Source organism: Polyodon spathula, chromosome 10 (genome assembly GCF_017654505.1).
Source record: "Polyodon spathula isolate WHYD16114869_AA chromosome 10, ASM1765450v1, whole genome shotgun sequence".
Lineage (NCBI taxonomy): Eukaryota > Metazoa > Chordata > Actinopteri > Acipenseriformes > Polyodontidae > Polyodon > Polyodon spathula.
This window is the reverse complement of record NC_054543.1, coordinates 18,894,486-18,921,568: the sequence shown is the minus strand read 5'-3', so window position 1 is coordinate 18,921,568 and position 27,083 is coordinate 18,894,486. Positions and strand designations below refer to the sequence as shown.

The window sequence follows — 27,083 nt, the reverse complement described above, 5'->3', positions numbered from 1 at the left end:
CTAATCATTTCAAAATTAGCCAGCTATGTTTGAGGAAAAGCTATATTTTAAACTTTTATACTAAGCTATTTGTTTACACAGCAAGGTCCACGGAAGATCTGATCAAGGCAGAGTTGACAGCAGACATTTTTGTTGACTCATCAACAGACGTAAGCAATAAGAACTTGGAGACTGTGTACATACGGTACCTTAAAAGTGGCACCCCTACTAACCTCTTCCTTGGAGTGGAGGAGCTTGAGAGCTGATGCCACAGGCCACCATGGTGCAGTCGAGCAAAAGTGTACATTATCGGCCCACCCAGATCCCAGTGGTGCAATGTGTGGAAGGACATGTTTGCTGACCCTATTCTTCAGAATCGATTTTCCAACCTGCTCTACCTATAGAACTTTCATTGGTGATCCCACTCCACAGTGGCATGTGAGAGAGGATTCAATTGTATGAAGCGTGTGAAAAGTGATTGGAGGTCTTCACTTTCAGACGACATGCTTTCAAAATGAATGTTCATATTTATGAATGGACCAAGTCAGAATAAATTCGAAGCTGCAGGTGCAGTTAAGAGATGGTGGAGAGCAGGGGAAAGAGCTCATTGGACAGACTAAATTAAACTCTGAACTGACGCAACGTATATCTGTGACTGAAAGTGATGCTGTATACCACAATGTCCAATGTTTGTTGACCTGGATAAGGGTGTCTGCTTAGTAAATAATACATTTTAAGAAAATAGCAATGCTTTGTTTTGGGTTTTTTTCGGCCAACCTAAATTTCACTCAGGGCAACCTGGATTTTTTTTCTGGTTGCTCTGCAGGGCAACTGGAAACAAAAGTTAGTGCAGAACCCTGATTAAAGACTTGAAAATATAGCCCTACATACATACTTCAGCTTTACAAAAGTGTCATGGGAAGTAATTGAAGCTAACAATACAATTCCATAATTCTTGTTATGTACTTCTATTAGCTACATACAGTAGGTCTAAAATGTGCTGAAAGAAACATGTTATATGAAACAATTGTTGTAAAACATGATGTCGTCAATATTACTGTGCCACCACACCCTACTCTGTTACGTTACCCAGTGTCTTCTGGGTCTGAGTGTGTTAATATCTGAAAGCATATTAGTCAGTAGTGGAAGCAGCTGATTGGTTAGTGAAAGAAAAGAAGCTGCTGAGGGCTGGGAACAATATCACCAGGTGGCCAAGGAAGTGCAACACTATCAAATAGATACATCTTTAATATAACATAGTTTTAAAATAAAAATACATATTTATGTATGTTTCAATACTGCATATTTATAACAAACTGAAGTACACAACAGGTTTATGGAATTATTTTGTTCATCAAATTGATTGTTTTTTTTTTTTTTTTTTTTCCCAAATGTAAAAAATAGTTTTGTAAGAATTAGACCAATTCAGGTTTGAAGATGTTTTGACTTTATCACTGTAGGCATAACTGTTTTGCTTGACAAGCTTTTTTAATGACAAAACTGGACCATCGCTGTCCTGAGCGAGGGGGGTCTGAAGTGGACTAAGATCAGATTTATTCTCATAATTTCATGTCTGAACCTGTTGATCCACACCCTTCCTGTCAAAGAGGGAAATGAAGCACACCCACGGGCCTCAGGCTACAAGGAGATGCCTCAACAGTCCCAGTCAATTTGCAGCTTACCCTGTGTCAGAGCAGAAACATATCAGCAAGGAAGATAAGGTGCGGTTCTGAAACAATCTTTTATATTTCTGATGATAAGCAGTTAAGAGATTCAAAAGATATGTAATAGTATTGTTATTAATTGTGCAGTAGAGAAATATATATACCGGTACATGTTTTGAGTACGTATGTTTTTATATATATATATATATTAATCTGTCATTTTTTCAAGAATTGTATTTGCTTTTTTCTGGTGTTTTGGAGTTTTAGTAGCAACATATTTCCTTTTTCCTTAATGCCCTGAATTTTGATTTCATAGGTGTTTAATAAAACATGTATTTTATATAATTTATTTTTTTGATATGTAAAGTGTTTTTCACAGAAATACTGTATAGATCCAGAGTTGAGAAGATGATTCATTTGGGAAAAATGACAATACTGCAAACTGTTTGATAGGGTTGAGAAATGTAACAGAAGGGGTTAAGCGGCAGGCTAAGGCAGCCAGAGTACAAAGGTACTGGCCGTTGGTGCCACCAAATCAGTGTCCTAATAATCGATATTGCTGCTTAAATGGGATACAACTCTGGGTGGCGGTTCTTCCCAATGCTATTTATGTAGTTTAGTTGTGATACAGTATTTTCAAATGATGAACGGAGATCACTTTTCAGACAGGTTCGTGTAGCACAGTGCAGTGAGTACATGATCACACTGTGACTTGCGTAAACCACGTTGAACTCTTGAAGAAGTAGTCTCCTGTGGTTTCTCAAGCAGCTGTTGCAAAGTTGGCGTGTCAACATCGTAGGTGTGATTCATTTTTTATGAATAAAAAAAAACTCCCACTCATATTTTAAATAATGTATTTAACATTTAATCCTAATGTGATGTTGTTTCATTATTTTTCATTTCATTAAGAATCAAAAAAGTGTATCCCAACCGCCTCTCATTTAATTGGGACAGCCGCTTTTTCAGGATATTTTTCTCCCGAGGCATCCCGATAAAGTGGCGCTGACTGTATCAATGGTACTGATACTTTCATATAGCTATTTTAAAAATGTGCACTGTAATTTAACAGTTTGCTCATGCCTTTTCTTATGGTTATATTATACATTTACTATGGTTTTAATGTTTTTTTTTTATATGCTTTATCGTACCTCCCTGAGCTTTACAATGCTTGCTTATGCTCTGCCATGCTTTCACTGTTTTATTACACTTTGCTATGCTTTACTATGTTAAAGTTTTATAAGGCAGGTGTTGTGTAGTTGAAGCAGTGTTTCAGGTCAGGTATTCACCTGGAAAAAACAATGAGGCCTTGTTGGTGTTATATTTTAATGATTGGAAAGGACTGGAATGTGAAAAGGCTTTTAGAATCAATCCAGGTCAAATTAATGTCTGGTGTAGGCAATGCTTGCCTAGTTATGCTTGTCAGCAATGCTCGTCTGGTTTCTTGTAGCTGATTTATCCCAGAGCTTTGTCTAGCCAGTTCATACAGATAACAGAAGCAAATACATGTCATGTTAACCCATTCCAAACTCTCCCTACTCTGTGTCACACAGTGTCCACTACCCTCTGTATTAAGCTTACCTCATACAGTTAAATTCAGTACAGTATGTGTTAATAACACATGACAATGACAAGTAAGGTGAAGATTGTCATAGGAACAGACACATAGCAACACAACTTTGGCCCCAAAGCAGATGGAATGAGTCCCAGGAGTGTAAAGAATAAAAATAAGAAGCTTACCAGGGAGCAATGCTGTTCCTGACCTCACACCAATGAGGTCATAAAAGAGGAAAAGAATTTACCAAACCCACATATAACCTAACCACTGAAATATGATGTTGTGTATCACTAAATGAAAACACATCCAAACATCCTCCAAAGACAGCACACAGGCTCTTTGATGAAATCTATTGCTGTTTGTTGGTTTAAAATATGTTGAAGGTTTTGCGTGAGAGATATTGTTGACTCTAAAAGCCTTTTCACATGCCAATCATTTCCAATCATTAAAATATAACACCAACAAGGCCTCATTGTTTTTCTAGGTGGATACCTGACCTGCAACACTGCTTCTGTTTTCCACAATTTCTCATAGGTACCATTAGAATGCCAAATTCACATTCAACTACACAACACCTGCCTTTTAAAACTTTATAGTAAAGCATAGCAAAATGTAATAAAACATAGTGAACGCAGGTAGAGCATAAGCAAGCATTGTAAAGCTTAGAGAGGTATGATAAAGCATATTTAAAAAAATGCAAACAGTGATAAATACATAATACTGTATAACCATGAGAATGTATAACTTTATCTATACCATTTAGGTTTTTATATATTTTAAGTAAGTTCCCCCTTTCTCTTCTTTTTTCTAGGCTAAAGAGATTTACAAAGTGCACAATAGATAAATTATGACATTATTGTGGGCAATGTGATAATAATGTAATATTTTTTTTTTCTAAGATTGTATTACACTATTGCAGGAGTGGCCAAACTTCCTGATCCTACCGCACAACACACACTGTGAAACATTTTTTTTTGTTTTCGAGCAATTGTTTTAAACATTTTTTTAATTCTTTCCAACAATGGAATTTTGCATTGCTCTGTAGTTGTTCTCTTGACACTAGATGGCAGCAAAGCACACAAGAACAAGGGAGAACATTGGAGAGCCTAACACAGTTTTTGTGTAATTTTTATTGTACTGTAGATCTGCACTTTACGAAACTTTAAATGTAACACTATTGTGTTTCCATTATTTCCACTTATACTTTATGAGTTATGTACTTTTAAATAAAATATATTCGGTTATTGTGAAGCAAAATAACTGAATATATAACTGCCCTGAATTCACTTAAAACACCATATAAAAGGCGCTTTTTTTTTTAAAAAAAAAAAGCTTTTTGTTTGTAAGACTGCTAGTGTATTAAATACTTTTGAGAGCTTTGTGGATGACAAATGCAGTACAGTATCTGCTTATGACGAGACGTAAGATATATAAATATAATAATTTTAGATCTGCAGTATAACATTTAAACATGCGTTCTCCAGTCTAGCGTCAACACTGCAATTTTATAAAAAGATTCACATACTACTCACCGTAACAGTGCTAGTTGCTGCTGGACACCTTGTGGGTCTCCATCCTGGCTGCTTGAAGTCGGGCTGATATGTTGTCAGGGCGGAACGGAGGAGTTCTGTGAGGTGTTGGTCAGTATGTTGTCAGGGCGGTACGGAGGAGTTCTGTGTGGTGTTAGTCAGTATGTTGTCAGGGCGGTACGGAGGAGTTCTGTGTGGTGTTAGTCAGTATGTTGTCAGGGCGGTACGGAGTTCTGTCAGGTGTTGGTCAGTATGTTGTCAGGGTGGTACGGAGGAAAAATCCTATGGGGTTTTGGAACCTTTCCAGTAGGATTTTCTACTGGATTCTAAAAGGACTCCTATAGGATTTTGTACTGGATTCCAATAGGATTACTACAGGATTTTATACTGGGTTCCAATAGGATTTTTCTATTGGATTTCCTACTGGGTTTTTTTCTATGGGATTCCAACAGGATTTTTTAAATATATTTTCTTTTATTGCTTTTTCCTTAATTTCTATCTAAGATCCTATTATATTTTCTGTAAATAATTATTACTATTATGATAAATATTTAATGTTATCTAAATATAGCAGCTGGCACCCACTTTGAGCTATATATATATATATATATATATATATATATATATATATATATATATACTAGATATTATATATTATAATAATTCCTTAGTTCTCTATAATTCAAACAGTATTACAGATCATCAGAACAAACACATACATTACAACAGTTGACTTTCACATTTCTAATTTATTTGCAAACAGATTTTCTGGACAGCTTCATTTAAACACACAGAAAACACACAAGAAAATCCTTCAAAAAGTGTATTATTAATATTATGTATTAATTTATTAATTTCATCTTCAGAACTCTTTTTGATATGTTTTCTTCATCACTACTTTTTTGAGAGATGGCTTGTTTGATTTTTTTTTTCCATTCCTGTTTTTCCATTTATGAAATCTGCCAAAAAAAAAAAAAGCACAGGGCAAAGTTCTTGAGCAAAGTCATATCTTTGTTTTAATTCAGTTTTGGAAATATTTCTTTAATATAATACTAACACATTCATTTTGTATGATTTGTATCAATTATATCTTAGGGTTTTTTTTTTTTTAATAACATATTCACATTGTAGCACAAGTTGAGATAACCCATATGAGAAATGTTATATTAAACATAATTACAGAGGTGCCATGTGATTTATCTGTAAATAAAAGTAAGCAAACTACTGAGCAATTAAAAAAAGATTTAACTCACGAATGATGTCTGCAGTTTTCCCTGGATCCAGTGGTGGCTTGGCTTCTTTGCTTCTAAAAGCATTATTAGTCTTCCCTGTCAAGTTGTGTGTTGCTAGAGTTTTCCGTCCAAAGATTGCACAGCACAGCTCTTTGGTCGCCTTCGTGGGATCCCCCCATATTATGTACGAGTACTGCTCCAACGTGATAGTTGTACAAGGACCTATCTTCACCTAGAAGTAAAACAAAACTGTTATTTAAAAGTGATATTCCTTGTATTTGCAGTTAATATTTTATTCATTTTTAAGCAATTAAAATTTTATCGATTTTTAAGCAATAAAACAACAAAAAATATTTGTCCTTATGCTTGAATGCTATTCATAATGTTATAGTATTTCATATCATTTTACAAATGTCATAATTATTGGCTATAGAAGATAAAACTGTTTCAAATTTTATTTTGATATTTTGCATCAAATTAGAATAAGGAAAATTGTTAACAGTACAAACATAAAATCTGGATAGAAAGATAGATAGATAGATAGATAGATAGATAGATATATAGATCTATCTAATCTATCTATTATCATTAGATGAGTCATAGGTAAAATACTCCAGTCTCCATTTTTTCTGCCCTTCTGGTGTTTCAGTTACATCTGATCAGGCTCCCGATCAGGCTCTCGTCCAGGTTCCAGTTCAAATGTTGTCTACCGTTCCTGCCACACAAACATTGAATAAATAAAAATAAAACATCGAAAAAACAAAAACATAATCAGCCACGCCCAGCCATTCGGGGTCCTAAAACAGGCAGCAGGCAGTCTATTCCAGATCAAATCACCCCCACAACTAGCACTGCTAACCAGCTGCCATCCATTGAAATCCAACATTTGCAAATATTTAACGAGATAAAATCATTTATGCAGCCTTTTGCCGATACTCTATCTTTAGTCAGTTCTCAACTGTTGGATCGAGATAAAAGGGAGTCTAATATGGAACAGGGAAAACAATCTGCAGCACTGTCATTAATTCCAGCATCAAATACTGCAGCGACGCCTACAGCTTCTTCCGGTCCAGCCCTAATTTCAGCACTCGGTTTCGCCGCTAATTCATACAGATCTTCAGTAGCTAATCCTATACATTCTTCAGCTCCATTTTTAGCTCCTCCTTTTCCATTATACAGAATTAATCCTATCGGCATTGCCACGAGGAAAATGTCAGGAAAAAGGCGTCTCATTATTGATTTATCAGCACCACGGGGATCAAGCACCAGCAGCATTAACTCATTAATTCCCCATGATCAATTTTCACTACATTACATCACTATTGCAGACTCAATACATTCAATTAAATTAGTAGGTTGTGGTTCCTGGTTAGCAAAAGCAGGTATATCAGACGCATTTAAAGTAATGCCAATCCATCCTTCTCTCCGTCACCTGTTTGGTATATGCTGGGAAGGGAAGTTTTATTTTGCCACCCAATTGACTTTCGGCTGCCGCAGCAGCCCGAAAATATTTGATACCCTGTCGGAAGCATTATGCTGGATTCTTCTTAATGTCTATCAAGTCCCATTCTTGCTCCACTTGCTGGATAATTTTTTAGTAATTTCTCCTCCTTCAGATGCACCAGCAGAAGCGATTTCCAATCTTAAAGCTTATTTTCTGAAGTAGGCGTTCCGCTTTCAGAAGAGAAATCAATCGGTCCCCTTCATTCTTTGGAATTCCTTGGAATCATTCTAGATACAGAAAAGTTTGAAGCCAGCCTGCCTGAGTCTAAACTTAACCATATTCGTTTGCTCATTGAGGATTTTCAGATCAGTAAAACAATTAAAAAATGGGCACTGCTTTCATTGCTGGGTTACTTTAACTTTGCAATACGTATCATTCCACAGGGGAGGACGTTTATATCTTGACTGCTGGCGCTGGCATCAACAGCAAAAAATCTGGACTCCTATATAAATATCTCCTCAGAAGCTAGGAAAGACATTAAAATGTGATCTGCACTTATTCAGCACTGGAACGGTCTCTCTATGTTTTATGATGATTTCATTTCAGCTCCACACGATATGGCTTTATTTACTCATGCCTCATCCCTGGGATTCGGAGGTCTATTTAACAATCAGTGGTTTTGCAGTACATGGCCTGAGGAAGTCGAAAACCTATCTCCTCATCTAAAATCCACAGCTCTGCTAGAGATATACCCAATAGTAGCAGCTGCCCAGCTATGGGGTCATCTCTGGTCTAAGAAATCAATACTATTTTACTGTGACAATTCAACTACAATGCATATTATAAATAAAGGACGTTCCTCTTCCCCCCTTATCATGCAATTGCTGCGGCAGCTAGTATGGATTTCGGTCTCTAATAATTTCCTAATACAAGCTCGCCACCTACCGGGCATTTTTAATAATGCAGCTGATGCTATTTCTCGCTTACAGATTTCCAAATTCCACAGTTTGCTGCCCACAGCTCTGCAATATCCAGCAGCAACGCCACAGTTCAATCAGCTGATTTTCAACTAAATCCAACTATTAATAAACTTCTTAATTCAGCTCAAGATTACATGGCATCAGCACTTGCCCCATCTACCAGATCCTCGTACTCTACAGGTTGGGCATGTTATGTAACTTTTTGTTTACAAAGCAGGATTAATCCTACTTCATTCAACCAGGACTGGATCATGGCGTTCATAGTGCATGCAAACATCTCTACATCTGGCACCAGCTACAATCAGACTATATTTGTCAGGAATTCAGCATCAATTTGCTTGATGTCCATCAATTCCCCAACTCTATTATCAATTCCAGCGGTTCGTCTCCTTTTACGAGGAATTTCCAAGTGCTCTCCGGCTCCTTCTTCTGCTCGCCTGCCTATTTCTATAGACTTTCTCAGTAACTTGATTTCAATTCTGCGCCATGGCTATTTTTCTCCATTTGATGATTTAACTATGGAAGTCATACGTCTATCTGCATTTTTCGGGTTTTTGAGATGTTCTGAATATATAGTTCCTTCTATTGCCAGCTTTCCTACCCTTGGTATCCGCTGCAGTGACCTCAAGCTCATCCCAGATTCTCATTTCATCTTATTTCTTCGCATGTCAAAAAACAGATCAACTGCGGCAAGGACAATGTATTCAGCTTTCTAAGATCAACTCTCCTCTGTGTCCCTTCACTTCCATGTTGAAGTACATTGCAGAACACAAGGCCATTTCATCCTCCAACCCTTTGTTTATCAATTCAAGCTGGTCCATTGTATCAAGGCATTGGTTTTCAACACACCTTTCCACCGTGGTGTCCAGAGCAGGTCTTCCTTCCAATTCTACACTCCTCATTCATTTAGAATAGGGGCAGCTACTTCAGCTGCAAAAGCCAACATTAACCAGCATTTAATTAAAAATATGGGGCGCTGGACTTCATCAGCAGTTGAAACTTATATTCGTTCTTCATCATCTGAAATATCCTCCACACATCAGTCCATTGCTAGTATGTCCGGAGGGGGGACGACCTTTCTGGCTGAGCCACCAAAGATTTCCCCTAAGAAATAAAATTTAAAGGGTTTTTTTCTTTCCACTGTGCACAGGGTCTTCACATAGTCATTAGGGTACAGTCTACTAACCCCTTTGTCACGTTAAGTGTTTGTTTTCTTTCGTCTAAATGTTTTCTTTTTCTTTCTTATGCATTGGCGGTTCTCTTTTCTTCTTCACGTTGCGTCAGCGGGCTCCAATCCTTTGTTAAGCTCCGCTTCATTTACCTCATAGAGGAGGATTCTCCATGAGTCAGAGGGGACCCCTGGCTAAACAGTTCCATCTGCATGTATGTTTCTTTTGGGATTCTTCTTTCAGGTCTGATGCCTCTATGTGAGGGTCCCCAAGCGGTGACATCCCTCGTGTTTGTCGGGTCTCCTCAAAGATGGTGGCCCCTCTCCTGTTTATTGGGTCTCCTCAGCGATGGAACCCCCCTTCTATTATGTTGGGCTTTGAAGAGGCGGAACACCACGCATTATATGTTTTAACAAATACTAACTTTATGTTTTCTTTCCAGTTCGCAAGCCTCTTCATATGTTGGGTAACCTCAGAGACTGTGCCCCTCTCGTATGTCAGGTCACCTCAAAGACGGTGGCCCCCCTCCTGTTTATCGTGTCTATCGATCAAGTAAATGTTGGACCTTGGAGAGGCGGAATCCCTCTCTCCATGTGTATATGTTTACTAACTCTGTCAATAAACACTATCAGAGGCCATAGCTCCACCCTGTGAAGTAGTAAATTAAATAATTAATCTTATTTACATTCTCTCATTATACATTCCACTGTTTATGTTTTAAAATGTGTCAGAAATAAAATATTAGGAATATAGTAACTCATTAGTTTATTTTGCTGTTAAACTTAGATTGACTTACCTTGTTGTTTATTGATTTTGTTATCAAGTGCATCAATTTTTTTTATAAAGGCTGGGAACTAAATTTTTCAGTTCTGCTATTTCAGAACCCATCTTTTTTGTTTTCAGTTTTTAATCTTAAAATGTCCTCACCTTTTTTTGGTGCATACGTCACATTGAGTAGCAGATCTCTAACATGAGAAAAAAAATGGTTTAAACATAAGAACATAGAACATAAGAACATAAGAAAGTTTACAAATGAGAGGAGGCCATTTGGCCCATCTTGCTCGTTTGGTTGTTAGTAGCTTATTGATCCCAAAATCTCATCAAGTAGCTTCTTGAAGGATCCCAGGGTGTCAGCTTCAACAACATTACTGGGGAGTTGATTCCAGACCCTCACAATTCTCTGTGTAAAAAAGTGTCTCCTATTTTCTGTTCTGAATGCCCCTTTTTCTAAACTCCATTTGTGACCCCTGGTCCTTGTTTCTTTTTTTAGGCTGAAAAAGTCCCTTGGGTCAACACTGTCAATACCTTTTAGAATTTTGAATGCTTGAATTAGGTTGCCACGTAGTCTTCTTTGTTCAAGACTGAACAGATTCAATTCTTTTAGCCTGTCTGCATATGACATGCCTTTTAAGCCTGGAATAATTCTGGTCGCTCTTCTTTGCACTCTTTCTAGAGCAGCAATATCTTTTTTATAGCGAGGTGACCAGAACTGAACACAATATTCAAGATGAGGTCTTACTAGTGCATTGTACAGTTTTAACATTACTTCCCTTGATTTAAATTCAACACTTTTCACAATGTATCCGAGCATCTTGTTAGCCTTTTTTATAGCTTCCCCACATTGTCTAGATGAAGACATTTCTGAGTCAACAAAAACTCCTAGGTCTTTTTCATAGATTCCTTCTCCAATTTCAATATCTCCCATATGATATTTATAATGTACATTTTTATTTCCTGCGTGCAGTACCTTACACTTTTCTCTATTAAATGTCATTTGCCATGTGTCTGCCCAGTTCTGAATCTTGTCTAGATCATTTTGAATGACCTTTGCTGCTGCAACAGTGTTTGCCACTCCTCCTACTTTTGTGTCGTCTGCAAATTTAACAAGTTTGCTTACTATACCAGAATCTAAATCATTAATGTAGATTAGGAATAGCAGAGGACCTAATACTGATCCCTGTGGTACACCGCTGGTTACCACACTCCATTCTGAGGTTTTTCCTCTAATCAGTACTTTCTGTTTTCTACATGTTAACCACTCCCTAATCCATGTACATGTGTTTCCTTGAATCCCAACTGCGTTCAGTTTGAGAATTAATCTTTTGTGCGGGACTTTGTCAAAAGCTTTCTGGAAATCTAAATAAACCATGTCATATGCTTTGCAATTATCCATTATGGATGTTGCATCCTCAAAAAAATCAAGCAAGTTAGTTAGGCACGATCTCCCTTTCCTAAAACCATGCTGACTGTCTCCCAGGACCCTGTTACCATATAGGTAATTTTCCATTTTGGATCTTATTATAGTTTCCATAAGTTTGCATATAATAGAAGTCAGGCTTACTGGTCTGTAGTTACCTGGTTCAGTTTTGTTTCCCTTTTTGTGGATCGGTATTACGTTTGCAATTTTCCAGTCTGTCGGTACCACCCCTGTGTCAAGAGACTGCTGCATGATCTTGGTTAGCGGTTTGTAAATTACTTCTTTCATTTCTTTGAGTACTACTGGGAGGATCTCATCCGGCCCAGGGGATTTGTTTATTTTAAGAGCTCCTAGTCCCTTTAACACTTCTGCCTCAGTTATGCTAAAGTTATTTAAAACTGGATAGGAACTGGATGACATGTGGGGCATGTTGTCAGTATCTTCCTTTGTAAAAACTTGTGAAAAGTAATCATTTAACATATTTGCTATTTTTTTTTCTTCATCTACGATTTTGCCATTTGTATCTCTTAAACATTTAATCTCCTCTTTGAATGTTCTCTTGCTGTTGTAATATTGGAAAAACATTTTGGAATTGGTTTTAGCTCCCTTAGCAATGTTTATTTCTATTTCTCTCTTGGCCTTTCTAACTTCCTTTTTGACTTGCGTTTGCAGTTCTGTGTACTCTTTCTGCGTACTTTCTTTTTGGTCCTTTTTTAATGCTCTGTAAAGTGCCTTTTTTCGCTGAATATTTTTTTTTAATTGATCTATTAAACCATTTTGGCAATTTAGTTTTACATTTAGATTTGTCTACTTTAGGGATATAATTGTTTTGCGCCTCTAGTACTACATTTTTGAAGAACAACCATCCTTCTTCTGTGGGTGTTTTCTCTATTTTACTCCAATCTACTTCTGTTAGTCTCTGTTTCATACCTTCATAGTTTGCTTTTCTAAAATTGTAAACCTTAGCTTTAGTCATTACTTTTGGGGTTTTAAAAAACACTTCAAATGAGACCATGTTGTGGTCTGAGTTTGCCAGTGGTTCTCTGACCTCTGTTTTAGTTATTCTATCTTCGTTATTTGAAAAGACTAAATCAAGGCATGCCTCCCCTCTAGTGGGTGCCTTCACAAATTGTGTTAGGAAGCAGTCATTTGTCATTTCCACCATTTCTATTTCATCCTTCGTGCTACCCACCGGGTTTTCCCATTTTATATGGGGGAAGTTGAAATCCCCCATTAGTATGGCTTCTCCTTTGCTACACACATTTCTAATGTCATTGTATAACAGATTATTTTGCTCACCGTCTGAATCTGGCGGTCTATAGCATGCTCCTATTATTATGCCTTTTGAATTTTTGTCCGTTATTCTGACCCATATTGATTCGGTTTTATTTTCTTTGTCCAGGTTTAACACCTGGGCTTCAAGACTGTTTCTTATGTATAGCGCTACCCCTCCTCCTCTTCTGTCCTGCCTGTCTTTCCTATACAGTGTATACCCACAAATATTATATTCGTCCCCATCACTCTCAGACAACCACGTTTCTGTAACACCTATCACATCATAGTTACCTGTTAGTGCAGTAGCTTCAAGTTCTAGAATTTTGTTTCTGATACTTCTAGCATTTAGATAAATACATTTAATGGTTGTCTTACCTGAGTTGTTGTTCTTGTTTTGATGCGGTCTCCCTTCTGTTTTTTTGTTGATTTCTCCCCCCTTCCTTTCTAGTTTAAATGCTTCCGAACCTGCTCGAGGATCTTTTCTCCGAGTAGACTAGTTCCCTTGTTATTTAAATGCAGTCCATCCCGTCTATACAGATAGTCCTCGTTGTAGAATGTGGTCCAATGATCAAGATAGGTGAAGCCTTCCCGTGTGCACCACGTCTTCAGCCATGCGTTTTGATTAATTATTTCCAGCTGTCCATATGGTCCTTTGCAAGGTGCGGGTAGTATACCAGAAAATACCACAGTTTTGGTTTTCTCTTTTAATTTCCTTCCTAGCTCTCTGAATTTGTTTTGCAGGGATTTTGGTCTGTCTCTTCCAATGTTGTTTGTACCGATGTGGACGACTACTACCGGGTCGTCTCCTGTTCGTTCTAGGAGCCTGTCCACGTTCTCAGTGATGTGCTTGACCGAGGCTCCCGGAAGGCAGCACACTGTTGTAGTAAGGGGGTCCAAACTGCGAATTGAACTTGCTGTGTTTCTCAATATGGAGTCCCCAACAATCATGACCTCCCTTCTTTTTGCTGTCTGGTCACCACTGTCAATGGGGTCCTGGATGTTGTTCCTTTCATTCTCTTGTTGTTGGTTCTGCTCATCAAAATTCTGAAGTGACTCAAATCTGTTGGTTGTTTTGATTTCTGGTGGTTGTGTTTGAGGAAGTTTCTTTTTTTCCCTGCTTCTGCCTACCTGAACCCAGCTGTTCTGACCTTCTATCTCCCTGGTGGCTTTCAGTCTGTTAGGGGTGATGCAGACTTCCATGAATTGTGGGTGTGCCAGTTCCTCAAGATCCTGTTGCTGTCTCACTTCTTCCAGCTCCATTTCTAGCATACTTACTAGTTTATGCAAATCCTGGATCGCGCGGCACTTTACGCACACTTGGTTTAGCTCCGCTGGGTTTTCTCGGATTTCCCACATCAAGCAGGTGTCACAGATTACTGGCTTGAAGACCATGTTGAGGTTTTTTTTTTTTTTTAAGTTTAGTTTCTTTTGCAGCCGTCAACCTGCTTCGAAACTGCTCTGTACTTTTCCACGCCTGTACTTCTCCCACTCGCTGTCGCTGGGAAGACTGCCTCGTTTAACTGCGTTGTTCTGCTGTGCTGTCGGCTCCTCCCCTCGCCCGTGTCTCAAAACGGCGCTGAATTTGAATCAGCTGCTCCGAGTTTCAGCTTGTTTGTTATCAGAAAAACACACGCGGCTGTTTGACTTTGAGCTGCTGCTGTGTTTCCCCAATGTCCTCTGTTTTCTGATTAAAGCAATTCAAGATGCAATTTCTCCTTTCTGCTTCGAAACTGCTCTGTACTTTGTACTTTTCCACGCCTGTACTTCTCCCACTCGCTGTCGCTGGGAAGACTGCCTCGTATGCATCTGAGACACATCTAGTAATAAAGAGGTAACAACAAATTAAATTCTCCCAAATCTTAATAAAATAAAATATTTAAATAGATCAAATGTCCTATTAAAGCATTGGAAGAATGGTTTACAAAATGTATACAATAGCAACCAGAATGAATGTAACTGGTTTTAGCAAAATAAATGCAAGTGTACATTCAGTATTGTTGCATAAATAAATGAAAACATGAAAATTGTAATACTACTGGTATTGGACATTGGAAAAACATATCTGTCCAAAATAATTGCATATTTTTCTTATTTTTAAATGTTCAGATTTATTCACCTGTAAATTAAAATGCAACTATTTCGGACAGACATGTTTTTGCAATATCCAATACTGATAGTTTTACAATTATTCATGTTTTTTTTTTTTTTTTTTGCTAAAACCCACTTTCAGTTACATTATGTCAAGGGTATGAATAATTCTGGAGGCTACTATATTTAAAAAGATAGGTCTACTCACCAATCTTGAGAACTTTTTGCTGGACCACTTTCTGTTCCATAGGCTACATCGCAGATGTTGCCCACGATGCAGTTGCCATTTACAATTTTTAAAATGGGCAAAACATCCCACGTTGGGGGGTCTTCAATCCACTGAATTAACACATACTAATTAACATAAGTTTTTTTTTTTTTTAAACCAATACATAGCCTTTAGTAAAACTGAAAAAAGATAAGAAAAATCCAACCAGCAAGAGATAATGGAATGAATATAGGCGCACTCACTATTGAAACAAATACAATTTTAAAGATACTTTAAAAGAACAGATTAAAGTGCAAGAATGAAGACAGATCGAAGCAGGAAGAAACAGAAATGAGCGATGCCCATGTAATTTATTTATATTATTAAATATAATCAAATGTCTCATTTGAATGAGTTTTTTTTTTTGTTTGTTTGTTTGTTTGTTTGTGCTGCGGCATATTCACAAGGCACAGATAAATAATGACTGTCTATTTTCAAATGTGTTGTGCAGGTAAAGTTAGTCAAAGGCCTGGACCAAATCAAGGTTTGACACACCGGCTAATCGCAAATTAAAAACCTGGTTCTGATGGCGCCTTTATTATTTGTCAGAAGGTTATTCCTTCTACCACAGAGAGAACCCGCCATTAATACTGGGTTTGTAATTTGCAATTATCGGATGGTTTAAAGTTTTGATTTGGTCCAGTCCTAAGTCAGTATTAGCTCATTCATCTTCTTTAAATGTGTTTACCATCCCCAAACATTATACATTGTTAATTAATTGAAACCACAGGATACACTTCAGTGGGTACAACGTTGATATTCAGAACATAACTGAGTTACCACAGTGACGCCGAGCTGCAGCACGCGCAGACAATAAAAATGTAATGTCTATTTTGAAAGGGATTCAAAACATTAAGGGATAGCGGTAGATATTTATATACGTGTATGTATTTAGCCTATACATTTGTACCGTTGGATAAATGTATACCTGAGATGTAATAAACCGTTTAAATGTGGGAAGAACATGAGAAAATAAGAATAGCTTCAAGTCGGACAATAATTTATAGAAAAAATATATATATTTACATTTTTTTATATAAATTAAGATAATTAATTTCTATAATGATCTAGACTTTATTTACTATAAAGTCATTTTATAAAAAAGTAAGAAATAATTCTATAAACCTCACCATGTTAATTAGTTAGTTCATCGACAGTCTGCAACAGTCAATTTTACTATCGACGTTACTGGGTAACGCCACTCCCATTTAAGGGTTCTACAGAGCCTGTCCCAGAGTCTATTGTTTAACCCCAGACTTGCTTAAAAACATTGCTGTCACTTTATGCACTAGCTCCTCCTCTTCAATGGCAATGACTTAAAACAAAAACACATTGGCAATTACAGATCCCTGTGCTTCATTGCACTGCAGTGACAGTGCCTCTGTCCCAGATTAATACTGAGTGGCATTTATGCTTGAGAGTACAACAGCAGTGCCCCCCCACCTGAGATTGAACCCACAATTCTCCAGTCAGGAGGGCAAAGTCCTAACCACTATGCCACACATTTCCATTTAAGTAATCTTATTGATAAGAAGATCTTAAAGTAACCTTACAACAAATCCAATAGAGAGAAAAATAATCCAATAGGATTATAGAACTCCTATCTGACTGTAATGCACAAAAATGTAATCCTGTAGGAACCTTATAGAAAATCCAATAGAAACTAAAAGAATCCAGTAGGATTACAGAACTCCTATTAGATTGTACTAGAAAAAAAATGAAATCCTATAGGATTTTTTGACATGGGTGATCTCAGAGATGCGCCTCTCCACAGTATGCTTTGAAGATGGAATCGGGCTTACTAGTCATTGAAGTTTCTTGTTATCTGGATTAAAAGTTGCCACCACTCCTGCAATGGTCTTTTTAACAAATTCTCCATCTGCACAAGAACGTTTGGCATGAGCGATATTCCATGCCACAACAAAACTGGCTTCAGACTTGTTACATTCTTGAATGCTGAAAGGAGCATCTGCTGACTGCTGAGACGTGCTTTTAAAGAGGCCAGCTCGTTTCTCCTCAAGTCTGATCCATGAGGATATTCAAATGAATATTTTTTGTGGTTTGTTTCATAATGACTTTTCAGTTTGTTCGCCTTGTAATGTGTAAGCGATTTGTTGCAGAGGAGACACCGGAGTTTATTTCTGTTTTCTGGCTTAAAGCCTCGGTTTTAATCCTTATACCATCACTTATTACTCGTGGAGGGTTTACTAAATGTCATTGTCACTACGAAATGAATAAGCACTTAATTCAAACTTGTGAAACTTATTGTACTTTCAACTGCACGACCGGCTTTTACTCGAAGTGATCGAAATACACATGCACCAGCGCGCGATGTCGAAGGTCATCAAGTGACGAAATGTCCTTGCATGCAGGCTCAAAGAAACAGAAAAGAGAGAGAATAAGGAATAAACACCAATGAATACAGGAGAACCAAAATAATAAACTTGTTTATTTTTACTTGTTCTCTCGTCTTTCACTTTTGTTTATTGCTCTTTATTCTATTTTATTCTTTGTTCTTTTGCAGATCCATAATCCATAAAAAATGTCTTTTGAGGGCAACTGGATAGAATACAAAAATGAGAAATTTGATGACTTCTTAGCTGCGATGGGTAAGTTACTGAAACAGTGTTAATGTTAATTTTCTGCTGTATTGTTAGAAAGTTTGCTTTCCATGTATTTCAGGAAGTCTATTAATACTTTAATCCAAGGTAATATCACCCTGGAAGTGTGAGGGTGAGGAATTCAATGACACCGGGGACAGTTACAGTTCTTAACACCACTTGAGTGCCTGATTCATTTTTTTAACACAAGGTGGCACTGTGGTACTTCTTCTACCAACGATGGTATGAGCCCGATTCTTGTTCACCTACGCTCGCTTGTTCCCTCAACCTGAACTCTCACACCGTTCGGGGTTCTGCCCAAGTTTTCTCCCCGTTTCTGAAATAAATTATTTAATTTTTCTTTTTCTTCTTCTATGTATTCTGTCTTGGTCTCTTTCCTCTTCGGTGGCGCTCAGACCGACAGCAACGCGTCCGCTGACTCATTTTTTCTCGTTGTAGAGGGGAGGAGCTGAGGGAACAACAGAGCATTATTTTATAGGCCCAGCACCCCCCCCCCCTCCCCTCCCCCCCAAGGCCTCCCTTCCAGCCACTCAGAGAGAGGGAAAGCCCACACACCCTCTTCCCCACCTCTCCAAGTCACTGATCAGTCCAGATCTCCCCTGTTACACAGTGTCTTTGGCTCATCTTACTGGCTGCAAAGCATGTCAGTCACTAGGGGAAGCAGCTGGTTGGTTAGACTGGAAAGAAGGTCCTGAAGGGGTGGGGCAAATTTTACGTGCAAGATAATTTGAAAAGTACAATTTGTAGGTTTTTTAATACTGTTGTATCAGATATCATGTGGAAGATTTATGGAATCATTGTGTTAGCTATAGTAGAACATGGAGAGGCACATCCCTATTAATTTGGAAATCTGGGGCTAGTTTCACAAAGCAGTTCTAGGTACCAGTCTGCCAAATCCAATGCTCTTAAATAATCAAAGAAAATAACACATTTATCATTTAATCATATAGACTTTCTGTGTGGATTTCTTCTTAACATTATCATTCTATCTTAAGATATAATTTTTTAAAATAGGTAATATTAAGATAGCTTGTTTCCTTGCTAGCAGCCTCCTAAGTGCTAGCAGGGCTTTGTGAAACTGGCCCCAGATTATGTCCCAGTTGAGTTCACTACCTCTCTGACACATCTTTTGTTTCCCAACAAGGGGTGAATGCCGACAAAAGGAAGTTAGCACAAAACATGAAACTCCAGCTGACTATGAAACAGGATGGGAAGAAGTTCACCATGACAGAGAAGAGCCTCCTTCGCACTAAGGAGATGAGCTGGACAGTGGACGAGGAGTTTACAGGGGATCTAGCGGATGGCTCTGTCATGAAGGTGATTTGATTTGAACTAGGATTATCAGATGATTTTATGTACACTAGGACAGTTCAGGATTTTCAACTCAGAGTGCAATGCATTCTGGGACATTGTACCTGTCTCAGGAAGCTTTCACAGCAGAACTACACTTACCAGAATGCCTTGTGATATGTTGAAAAGCCTGAACTGTCATAGTGTATATGGGGTAATATAGTAACCCTAATTTCAACCGAAAAATAAACAAACAACTCTTGTGCTCAGTTGAGCATAGTGGTGTGCCTTACATTTGGACAGACAAATAGCCCATGAGCCCCCTCATGAGTGAAATAATCACAGGACTGAGTGTTTATATGACAAGGACAATTGTGATAAAGAAGCATGTTTAAACTGAATTCAGATTATTATTTCTGTGTGACAAATAAAATGGTATGGCAGGCCGGACTTGATTGACGGGCCACCAGTTCTCCATCCAGGGCTCTACGCTACCCTTTTTTATTTAGGTGCACTGTGACAAGGTTGGCTGACGTGGTGACGTCAGGCCAGAATGCAAGAACTTCAGAGACACTGTGACAAAGTGCCCGCCCCTGTGTATATTATCTGTTATGTTGCGTGTGGTTTGTTAAATGTTGGTGTATAGACATTGGTACACGGGATATAAACGGGTCAGTGTAACACGAGTGTTTAAAATGTATATGTGTATTTCGGCACTGGATTGTACATCACTTCACATACATTTAAAGTAGTTAAAATGTGAGCACGAGGTTGCACATAATTAATTCACGTGCTGGGATTCAAGTGAATAATTAATTAGTAATTGATTCCCAGCACAACAGTATATATAGATGCACGTTTTCACATACTCGTGGTTGGGTGTTCGGTGAGTGGAGAACGGGATAGGAGTGGAGGTAAAAGTAATCATAGGAATAATAATAGTAGTTAAAGTATCTGCTCACCATGTTTGTCTGTCTAGTCTGTTTTGTTTGTCTTTTTGTTTTGGTGACGTGTGTTTGTGTTTGTTTGTACAACCTTTTTATTTTCTGTTCTTTTTATTAAATGCTGAGCGAAACATTCGCTCAGCTCCACCAAACCACACCTCTCTGTCATTCATTCCTTTTCCTGGTTCTGACGCCGCCCACTTCGGCTGTCTCTGTGACAGACACAGATAATGCGGTGCCAAAAAGGCGCTGCGGCGCAGTTTATTTAAACACTAAGAAATCAAATATTTAAACAAAAACAGCACTGCTCACAGAGCAAAATAAAATAATAAACAAAACAATTCACAAATACAAAATATAAGTCTAATAAGCAGATCAGGCTGGGCAGTAGCCTTCCTTGATCCTACTTTCAGTTTCCTTCTTACTTTTGTTACTTTTTGCTTTCTCTCTCGTTCCTGTTCCTCCTCTCGTAACACCCACCTAGTCTCCATCTTGAGCAGGAAAAACTGCAGGGTTTTTATTATAACCATAATAACCATCTTAACCATTTATTATAACCTTATAACCATCTCCCAATTAGCATTAACTCAGGAGATGGTCACCTTCTGCACGAGGTTATCTGAATGGGGCTTCCCCATCCGCGCTGCCAAACCAAATCAAAACACCACGTTTTATGGCGTTTTATTTCCTAGCCCTGTCACACGCACCTAAGTTAAAAAATGTAGGTGTGCACTGGAAAATTTCAGGGCACACAAAAACATTAAAAAAAAATAATAATTTGCTCAAATATATTGTTGAATATCTACAAATCTTTTTTTTCTTTTTTACATAATACTTGTGCCGTTCAATACTTTTGCATTAAGAAAATTATAATTGACAACTTTTTCCAACTTAAATGATTTTTAACTGCCTGGTAGCACAGTGCAAAACATGGATTTTTTTTAACATTGTCAAACATAAGCCAGGGAAAATCTTTTAGCTACTGTTGGTTGAACTTGTATATTCTTTTGGTACTTACACAACTGTGAACACGCTGTGTTCATCTTCTGACATACCTTCATTGCTCATTTCTTGTAAACACGCCGACATATCTGAATTTTGTTCATCGCTGTTTTCTTTCTAAACCACTCCAATCACATGAAAATAATTTGTTATTTTCCTCATCTTGGTTTGAAAAGTTTTCAAACTGTCTGGAAACGAGTAGCCATTGCACTGATAAATCAGTGAAATTGGCATTTGTGGGATTTGTAGGTTTTAAGGTGTGATTAACAGTGGGCAGTGGACACCAATAAACTACATTCCAAGAATACATTTTGATTGAGCTATGACAGTTCAGATCTGTGAGGTTTTTTTTTTTTAAAGTGAAAAAAAGTTCATGTTGATCTTTTGTAGTCAACCTATGAATTTCTGTTGTGCATATGCGACCAAATTAGTTGCACTGTAGAGCCCTGCCATACAGTCCTAGCTGTCGGGTCAGGTCGACAGTATGAAATACTTCATTTAAAGCTGTGGAATCTACAAGAATTATATATATATATATATATATATATATATATATATATATATATGATAATTGTTTTTTATATTAACAAACAAGGGCTAGCTCCACTGAAGGCCAGATTTTACTGAAAATGCTAAACATCAAGCTATAAATTTTGTCTGATTTTCACCAGGGAACCTACACCTTAGAGTCTCCAACTTGTTTTGTTGGCAAGTTCACAAGGACGACTGATGGGAAGGAGATTGTGAACCGCAGGAAAGTGGACGGTGATGAGATGATACAGGTTGGTGTCATTCTGTTAAACAGCAAGTAATGTGCTGTTACTTTCTGTCATATTAATCTCTTTCAATTATGTAGTAAAATATGTAGATGGAACTTTCATAGTGTACTGTAGTTATTCCACAACTTAGGATAGCAGAATTTGTTTAGAGCCATCCTCGTGAGTGCAACCACAGTGTTCTGTGGAGTACTCTATTTATGTAATTGTGACAGGATAGCATCACTGCCAGAAATATTACCTGCAGGAATTAGAAACTCAGCGACATAAGCTGCAGTGAAGCACTGTTGCACACTTTATTAAAACAAACAAAATACAGAAACAAATAAACAAGCACAAGGACCAAAATAAAAGGTTAAACAAAACAATTTTGCTATCAGGCTGAGCATTTGCCTTCACTGACAAAGTTCTCCAAAAATCACAGCACTCGTCTGAACAGCACCTACTGTGGTAACCTGTGGTACAGAGGTAACTGCAGTTCAAAAAGAGATAGCGCGCCGTTTATTTTTAATACACAAAAATAAATATAATATTTAAACAAAACAAACACTGCTCACAAAGCGAAAATACCATATTTTTAAATAAAACAAATCACAAACACAAAAATACAAATATAGGTCAGGCTGGGAGATCCCCTTCATTGTCCCTATATCTTTTCATAAACTCGCTCCCGTTCCTCCTCTGAACACCCACCCAGAGTGCAGAGAGCTGCAGGCTTTTATGCAGATGACCATCTCCCTATTTAGCAAGAAATTAATCACTTAATTCGGGAGATGGCCACCTTTTGCACGAGGTTTTTAATCATTCCTGGCAGAGGAAGAGTTACTCCCTCGCCTCTGCCAGAACAGCTTCAAAACAAAACAATAACAAAACAAAACAAAAACATAAAATAACAAATGCACGGCTTTTCCGACATTTCTATATATAAACAAATAAATACATCATAATACATAAATAACATAGGGACAGAGGGGGAGACCCCGTTCTAAAAATAAACAAAATACATTTAAGCAGGGTTTTCCTACCACCCTGCTACAGTAGGTAACAGAACCCACAGCTGAATATATAAAAACAAAAGTGCAGTATATCAAATAAACCAGTAGATGTCCCCAAAACAACAGTACAATATATAATTCTCAGTATATAGTACATCCGTGTATTATTTCTCTTTTTCCACTTATATAATGCTCCTATTTGTGCCTAATTGTCTTCAGTGTCAGTTGGCTTCTGTATTGGTTATAAGATACTTGTTTTTCATACTTTGCACACTGTAAATTGTAAATTCTTAAGGAACAGCACACAGGACAAAAGTTTCCAAGATCCCAAGTTTATACTAAACCAGGGCTGTCAACACAAATTATGGAAACAACAAATTATTTACAGCAAGACTAGGGATGGGCATTTTATTGCCCATTTTTCCTCATTTAGACAACGGTTATTCAAGTAATGTTGGAGCAATCAAAGGAACCATAACCAATTCAATGAGTCACAGTTTTACTAAATATCTTGGTATCCGTGAATAAATAATCGTCTCCTTTTTAAAAATATGCAAGTGTTGTAATGAACCGTCTCTCCCACAAGTGCTGTGGTCCCCAAATATGATCCACTGACTACCAATGCAGAATGACTGGGTATGGTATTTTCTCAGCCTTGGGGTAAAATAGAGAATATTTCCAAGAGGAAATTAATATTCAGGTATATAGGGAAACTAAATACTGTAACATTAAATAATATTTGTTTCCTAAAGCTAAATATCAGATGAAATAGTAGCAAACAAATGTATTTTAAAAACAGATTTAAAAAAAAAGAGCATTCCAACCAGGCTGCACCAAGACACAGCCAACAGTGTCTATAGCCCAATCCTTCAACATGAAATGTTGTTTTGTTTCACATAAACCACTTCCACATAAACATCCCCTCTTCTCTTTTTTTACTGCACATTTCTTCTGCACAGATCGAGGAAGAACAGCAATTTCATCATCACATATACCATCATTGGTAATCTTTTCATGACAAACTAAGAAATCTTTTTGCTCGTCACTTGTCCTCTCATATTCACATACAGCATTCAATTTATGTACAGTTCTGTCCACAGCTGTGGCTTGTATAAAACCCTTCAAATCCGGCATCATGAAATGTGGAACTATGGCACCATGACATCTGTCTACACACCCTAGTGTCTGTAGTTACACTGAAGTGAATGTTTGATTCTGTACAATAACAGTTCATATTTTGTCTTTCCATTTAGACAACTAAAGTGGATGGCGTTGAAATGAAAAGATATTTCAAAAGACAAGAGGCGTCATTCTAATAAAGAGCCTGGGTAAACAAAACACAGAGGAACAGCTGGAACTGCATACCAAATTGTTTTTTTTATTTTAAAAGTTTTTTGGAAGTGAAGTAGGTATCACCATAATAAAGACATGTTTATCGACTTAAGATTATTATTTTTTTTTATTTACTGTACAATATACTGTATTGTAGACTGCTGAGGATCTTGTGAAACGAAACTCATGACATCCACCGTAGATGTTACTGTTTGTTACTGTTGATGTCACCTGCTTGAGGCACAGGGTAGGTTATAAGTAGCACACAAGCATAGCAGGATTGTGTAACTTGTGTATATTAAATAGAAAGCAGCATATATAGGTGATACATCACCAATGTTATGGAGCAATATTCCACAGGTGAGGATAGCCGAGTAACCCACAAGCTCGACACTGCAATGGAACCCTATACTGTACTACTCCGAATCAGGGGTGTCCAATCACGCTCCTGGAGGGCCATTCCACCAGGTTTACCAGGAGCAATGATACAGTCAGGATGAAGCTTTAATTGGTTCAAAGCTTGGAACAAAGACAAGGAGTGAGGAGGCCATTGCACAAAAATTTCATACTGTAGGTAAATCCAGTTTTTCGTCCTCATACTGGAAATCGTGCTGTGACAGTCAGAAAGGGTAGGACTTAGAACCAATACTGCTGGCAAATCCATGGCACCGACTAGAAGTTACTCCCAAACTACCCTCTTACTTTGTTTTAATCCCTGTTTATTAACTACCTTGGATTCTCCCCAGTATGATTAGTGTTTGGGGCTGGACACACATAGAATATTAAAAAAAACCCAAAAAAACAAGAAGGATATTTTCTCCACTTGCCATGCTTCAATTCAACACAACAGGTAGGTACAGTATAAGTTCAATATACCATTTTTATTGTAGATGTGAATCCTCTAAACTCCCAGTGCTCATTGGTATTTCTCTTTCAATGCTACAGTTTTATATACAGCAGATTAGACTGCTACCTCTATTAGTCCACATAACAAACCACCATTCCAGTTTGGCATGTTTCGGCACATTCTCTGCTTGAGCGGCCCAGGACTAAAAGGTTATTCTGCTCAGGGCCAATATACCCTTTTTGTGCATGGAATATATATATATATATATATATATATATATATATATATATATATATATATATATATATAATATATATATATATATATATATAATGAATAGGTGTGATTGTTCATTTTGTGTAAGTGACACAGTATTTTGAAAGATTATGTCTTCAGTCATTCAAGAGGATGCAGTTTAGAGCAATACAATGTTGCAATACTGCTCTCTACTGTCCAGATTGTGCACTGCTACTTCATGTACCCTTTCATTTCTGAATCTGAGGTAAACAGCAGGGTCAATGTGACATTCATTCTGTAGGTTACCGTCCACTCCGGAGTCCTGTTCTGGGTGAATTCTGAATATTCTGTCATTGTAGGAAAGATGCAGAACACTTTTCTACATCTGGCTTATTTATTATTCATTTAAAGCTTTCATGGTCTGAATCTGTTCGGGATATCAAGTAGATTTGGAAGGAAACAATAGGATACTGAGAATTCACTAGTTGCAGTTTCAGTTTGGGATACATATGCTCTAGGTATCCATCTATCAATCTATTTGATAAACACCATTAAGGCTCAAAATTAACTCTTTCCTGGAAACATTTACAAAGTAAGTAATACACTTAAATATGAAGAAAAAGATAATACTGTTATTGATGTAGTTAGTTTCCAGGATAATTCAGCACATGTATACTGTAGAATATGGAAATTAATTAAAACAAGTACCGGTACAAAAATCTATTTATATAAATCACACAAATAAACACGATTTGCACGATTTGCACTCCTGTCACATACAGTACCTCCCTCCTTAGAGGGAGCTATTGATTAACTCTACTACTGCACTTCTCATTTGCAAAACACACACATTAATACAACAGTCACTTCCTCCTTTCATACCGACTCATTTGTGGATAAAATGTCCCCCATGAGTTTTCTATAAGGGGTGCTCATTTAACCCCAACCCCTGGGACTTTAATAGGGGGTGCCCATACAACCCCCAATCTAACCTCGGGGCATTCTGTAGGGGGCACCCTTTGAACCCCAACCCTTCAGTCAGTACCTAGGTGGCCAGTATATAGTTTGCCCCCCCCCCCCTTTTACTCTGAAAAATAAAGCTGCCATTTTTATTTTGTTTTTTGTTAATGTCCTCTATGTAATAACAAACGTTTTTTTTTTTTTTTTTCATAAATTGTAGTTAATTTAAATTAGCAAACATGTTCTAGTGATCATACTGCACACTCACTCTCACCCTCACCCTAGAGTTCTGGGGTGCTGAAGGGATGCCATATCTGGCGTGATGTTCACTACGGGGGCTCATAACTTAGTGCGATAACCCTGTGATAATGACATTGCATATATAGCGCAGCGGGGATGATCCAAATATGGGTCAATTTGTTGCATAAACATTAGTGCTTTGTATTATGGTAAATGCATAGTAAACAGCACTGTAATAAAGCACAGACACAGTAGTACACCACAGTAACGTACCATGTTAAACTGGTAAATCATGACCAGCATATCATAATTCAGAATATAAATATGAAAGCACACTTAAATTCAAAATGATGTAGGAACATACGATGGTGCAGGAATGTGCCTTTCCAATAACCTTGAATCCACTCTGGACTTGCGTATTAAATACTTACCGGAACACCGTATTTATTTTAATTTGTG

General features: G+C 37.5%; 1 protein-coding gene across 1 annotated transcript; it reads left to right on the top strand.

The window, feature by feature from the left end:
• Nucleotides 1–1,595: 1,595 nt before the first annotated feature.
• Nucleotides 1,596–24,447, top strand: LOC121321561 (fatty acid-binding protein, intestinal-like). The gene is made up of 5 exons (XM_041260562.1): nt 1,596–1,700; nt 17,905–17,989; nt 19,146–19,318; nt 21,909–22,019; nt 24,262–24,447. Exons 2-5 carry the CDS (start codon nt 17,923–17,925, stop codon nt 24,322–24,324), a joined length of 414 nt encoding a protein of 137 aa, XP_041116496.1. The 5' UTR covers nt 1,596–1,700; nt 17,905–17,922; the 3' UTR covers nt 24,325–24,447.
• The last annotated feature ends 2,636 nt before the right edge of the window (nt 24,448–27,083 follow it).

What these genes read in the sequence shown, in the direction of transcription:
- LOC121321561 (XM_041260562.1), top strand. Translation starts at nt 17,923, where the DNA reads ATGTCTTTTGAGGGCAACTGGATAGAATACAAAAATGAGAAATTTGAT. An exon ending in TGACTTCTTAGCTGCGATGG is followed by an intron (nt 17,990 to 19,145) that starts GTAAGTTACTGA and finishes TTTCCCAACAAG; the next exon opens with GGGTGAATGCCGACAAAAGG. An exon ending in ACGGTGATGAGATGATACAG is followed by an intron (nt 22,020 to 24,261) that starts GTTGGTGTCATT and finishes CTTTCCATTTAG; the next exon opens with ACAACTAAAGTGGATGGCGT.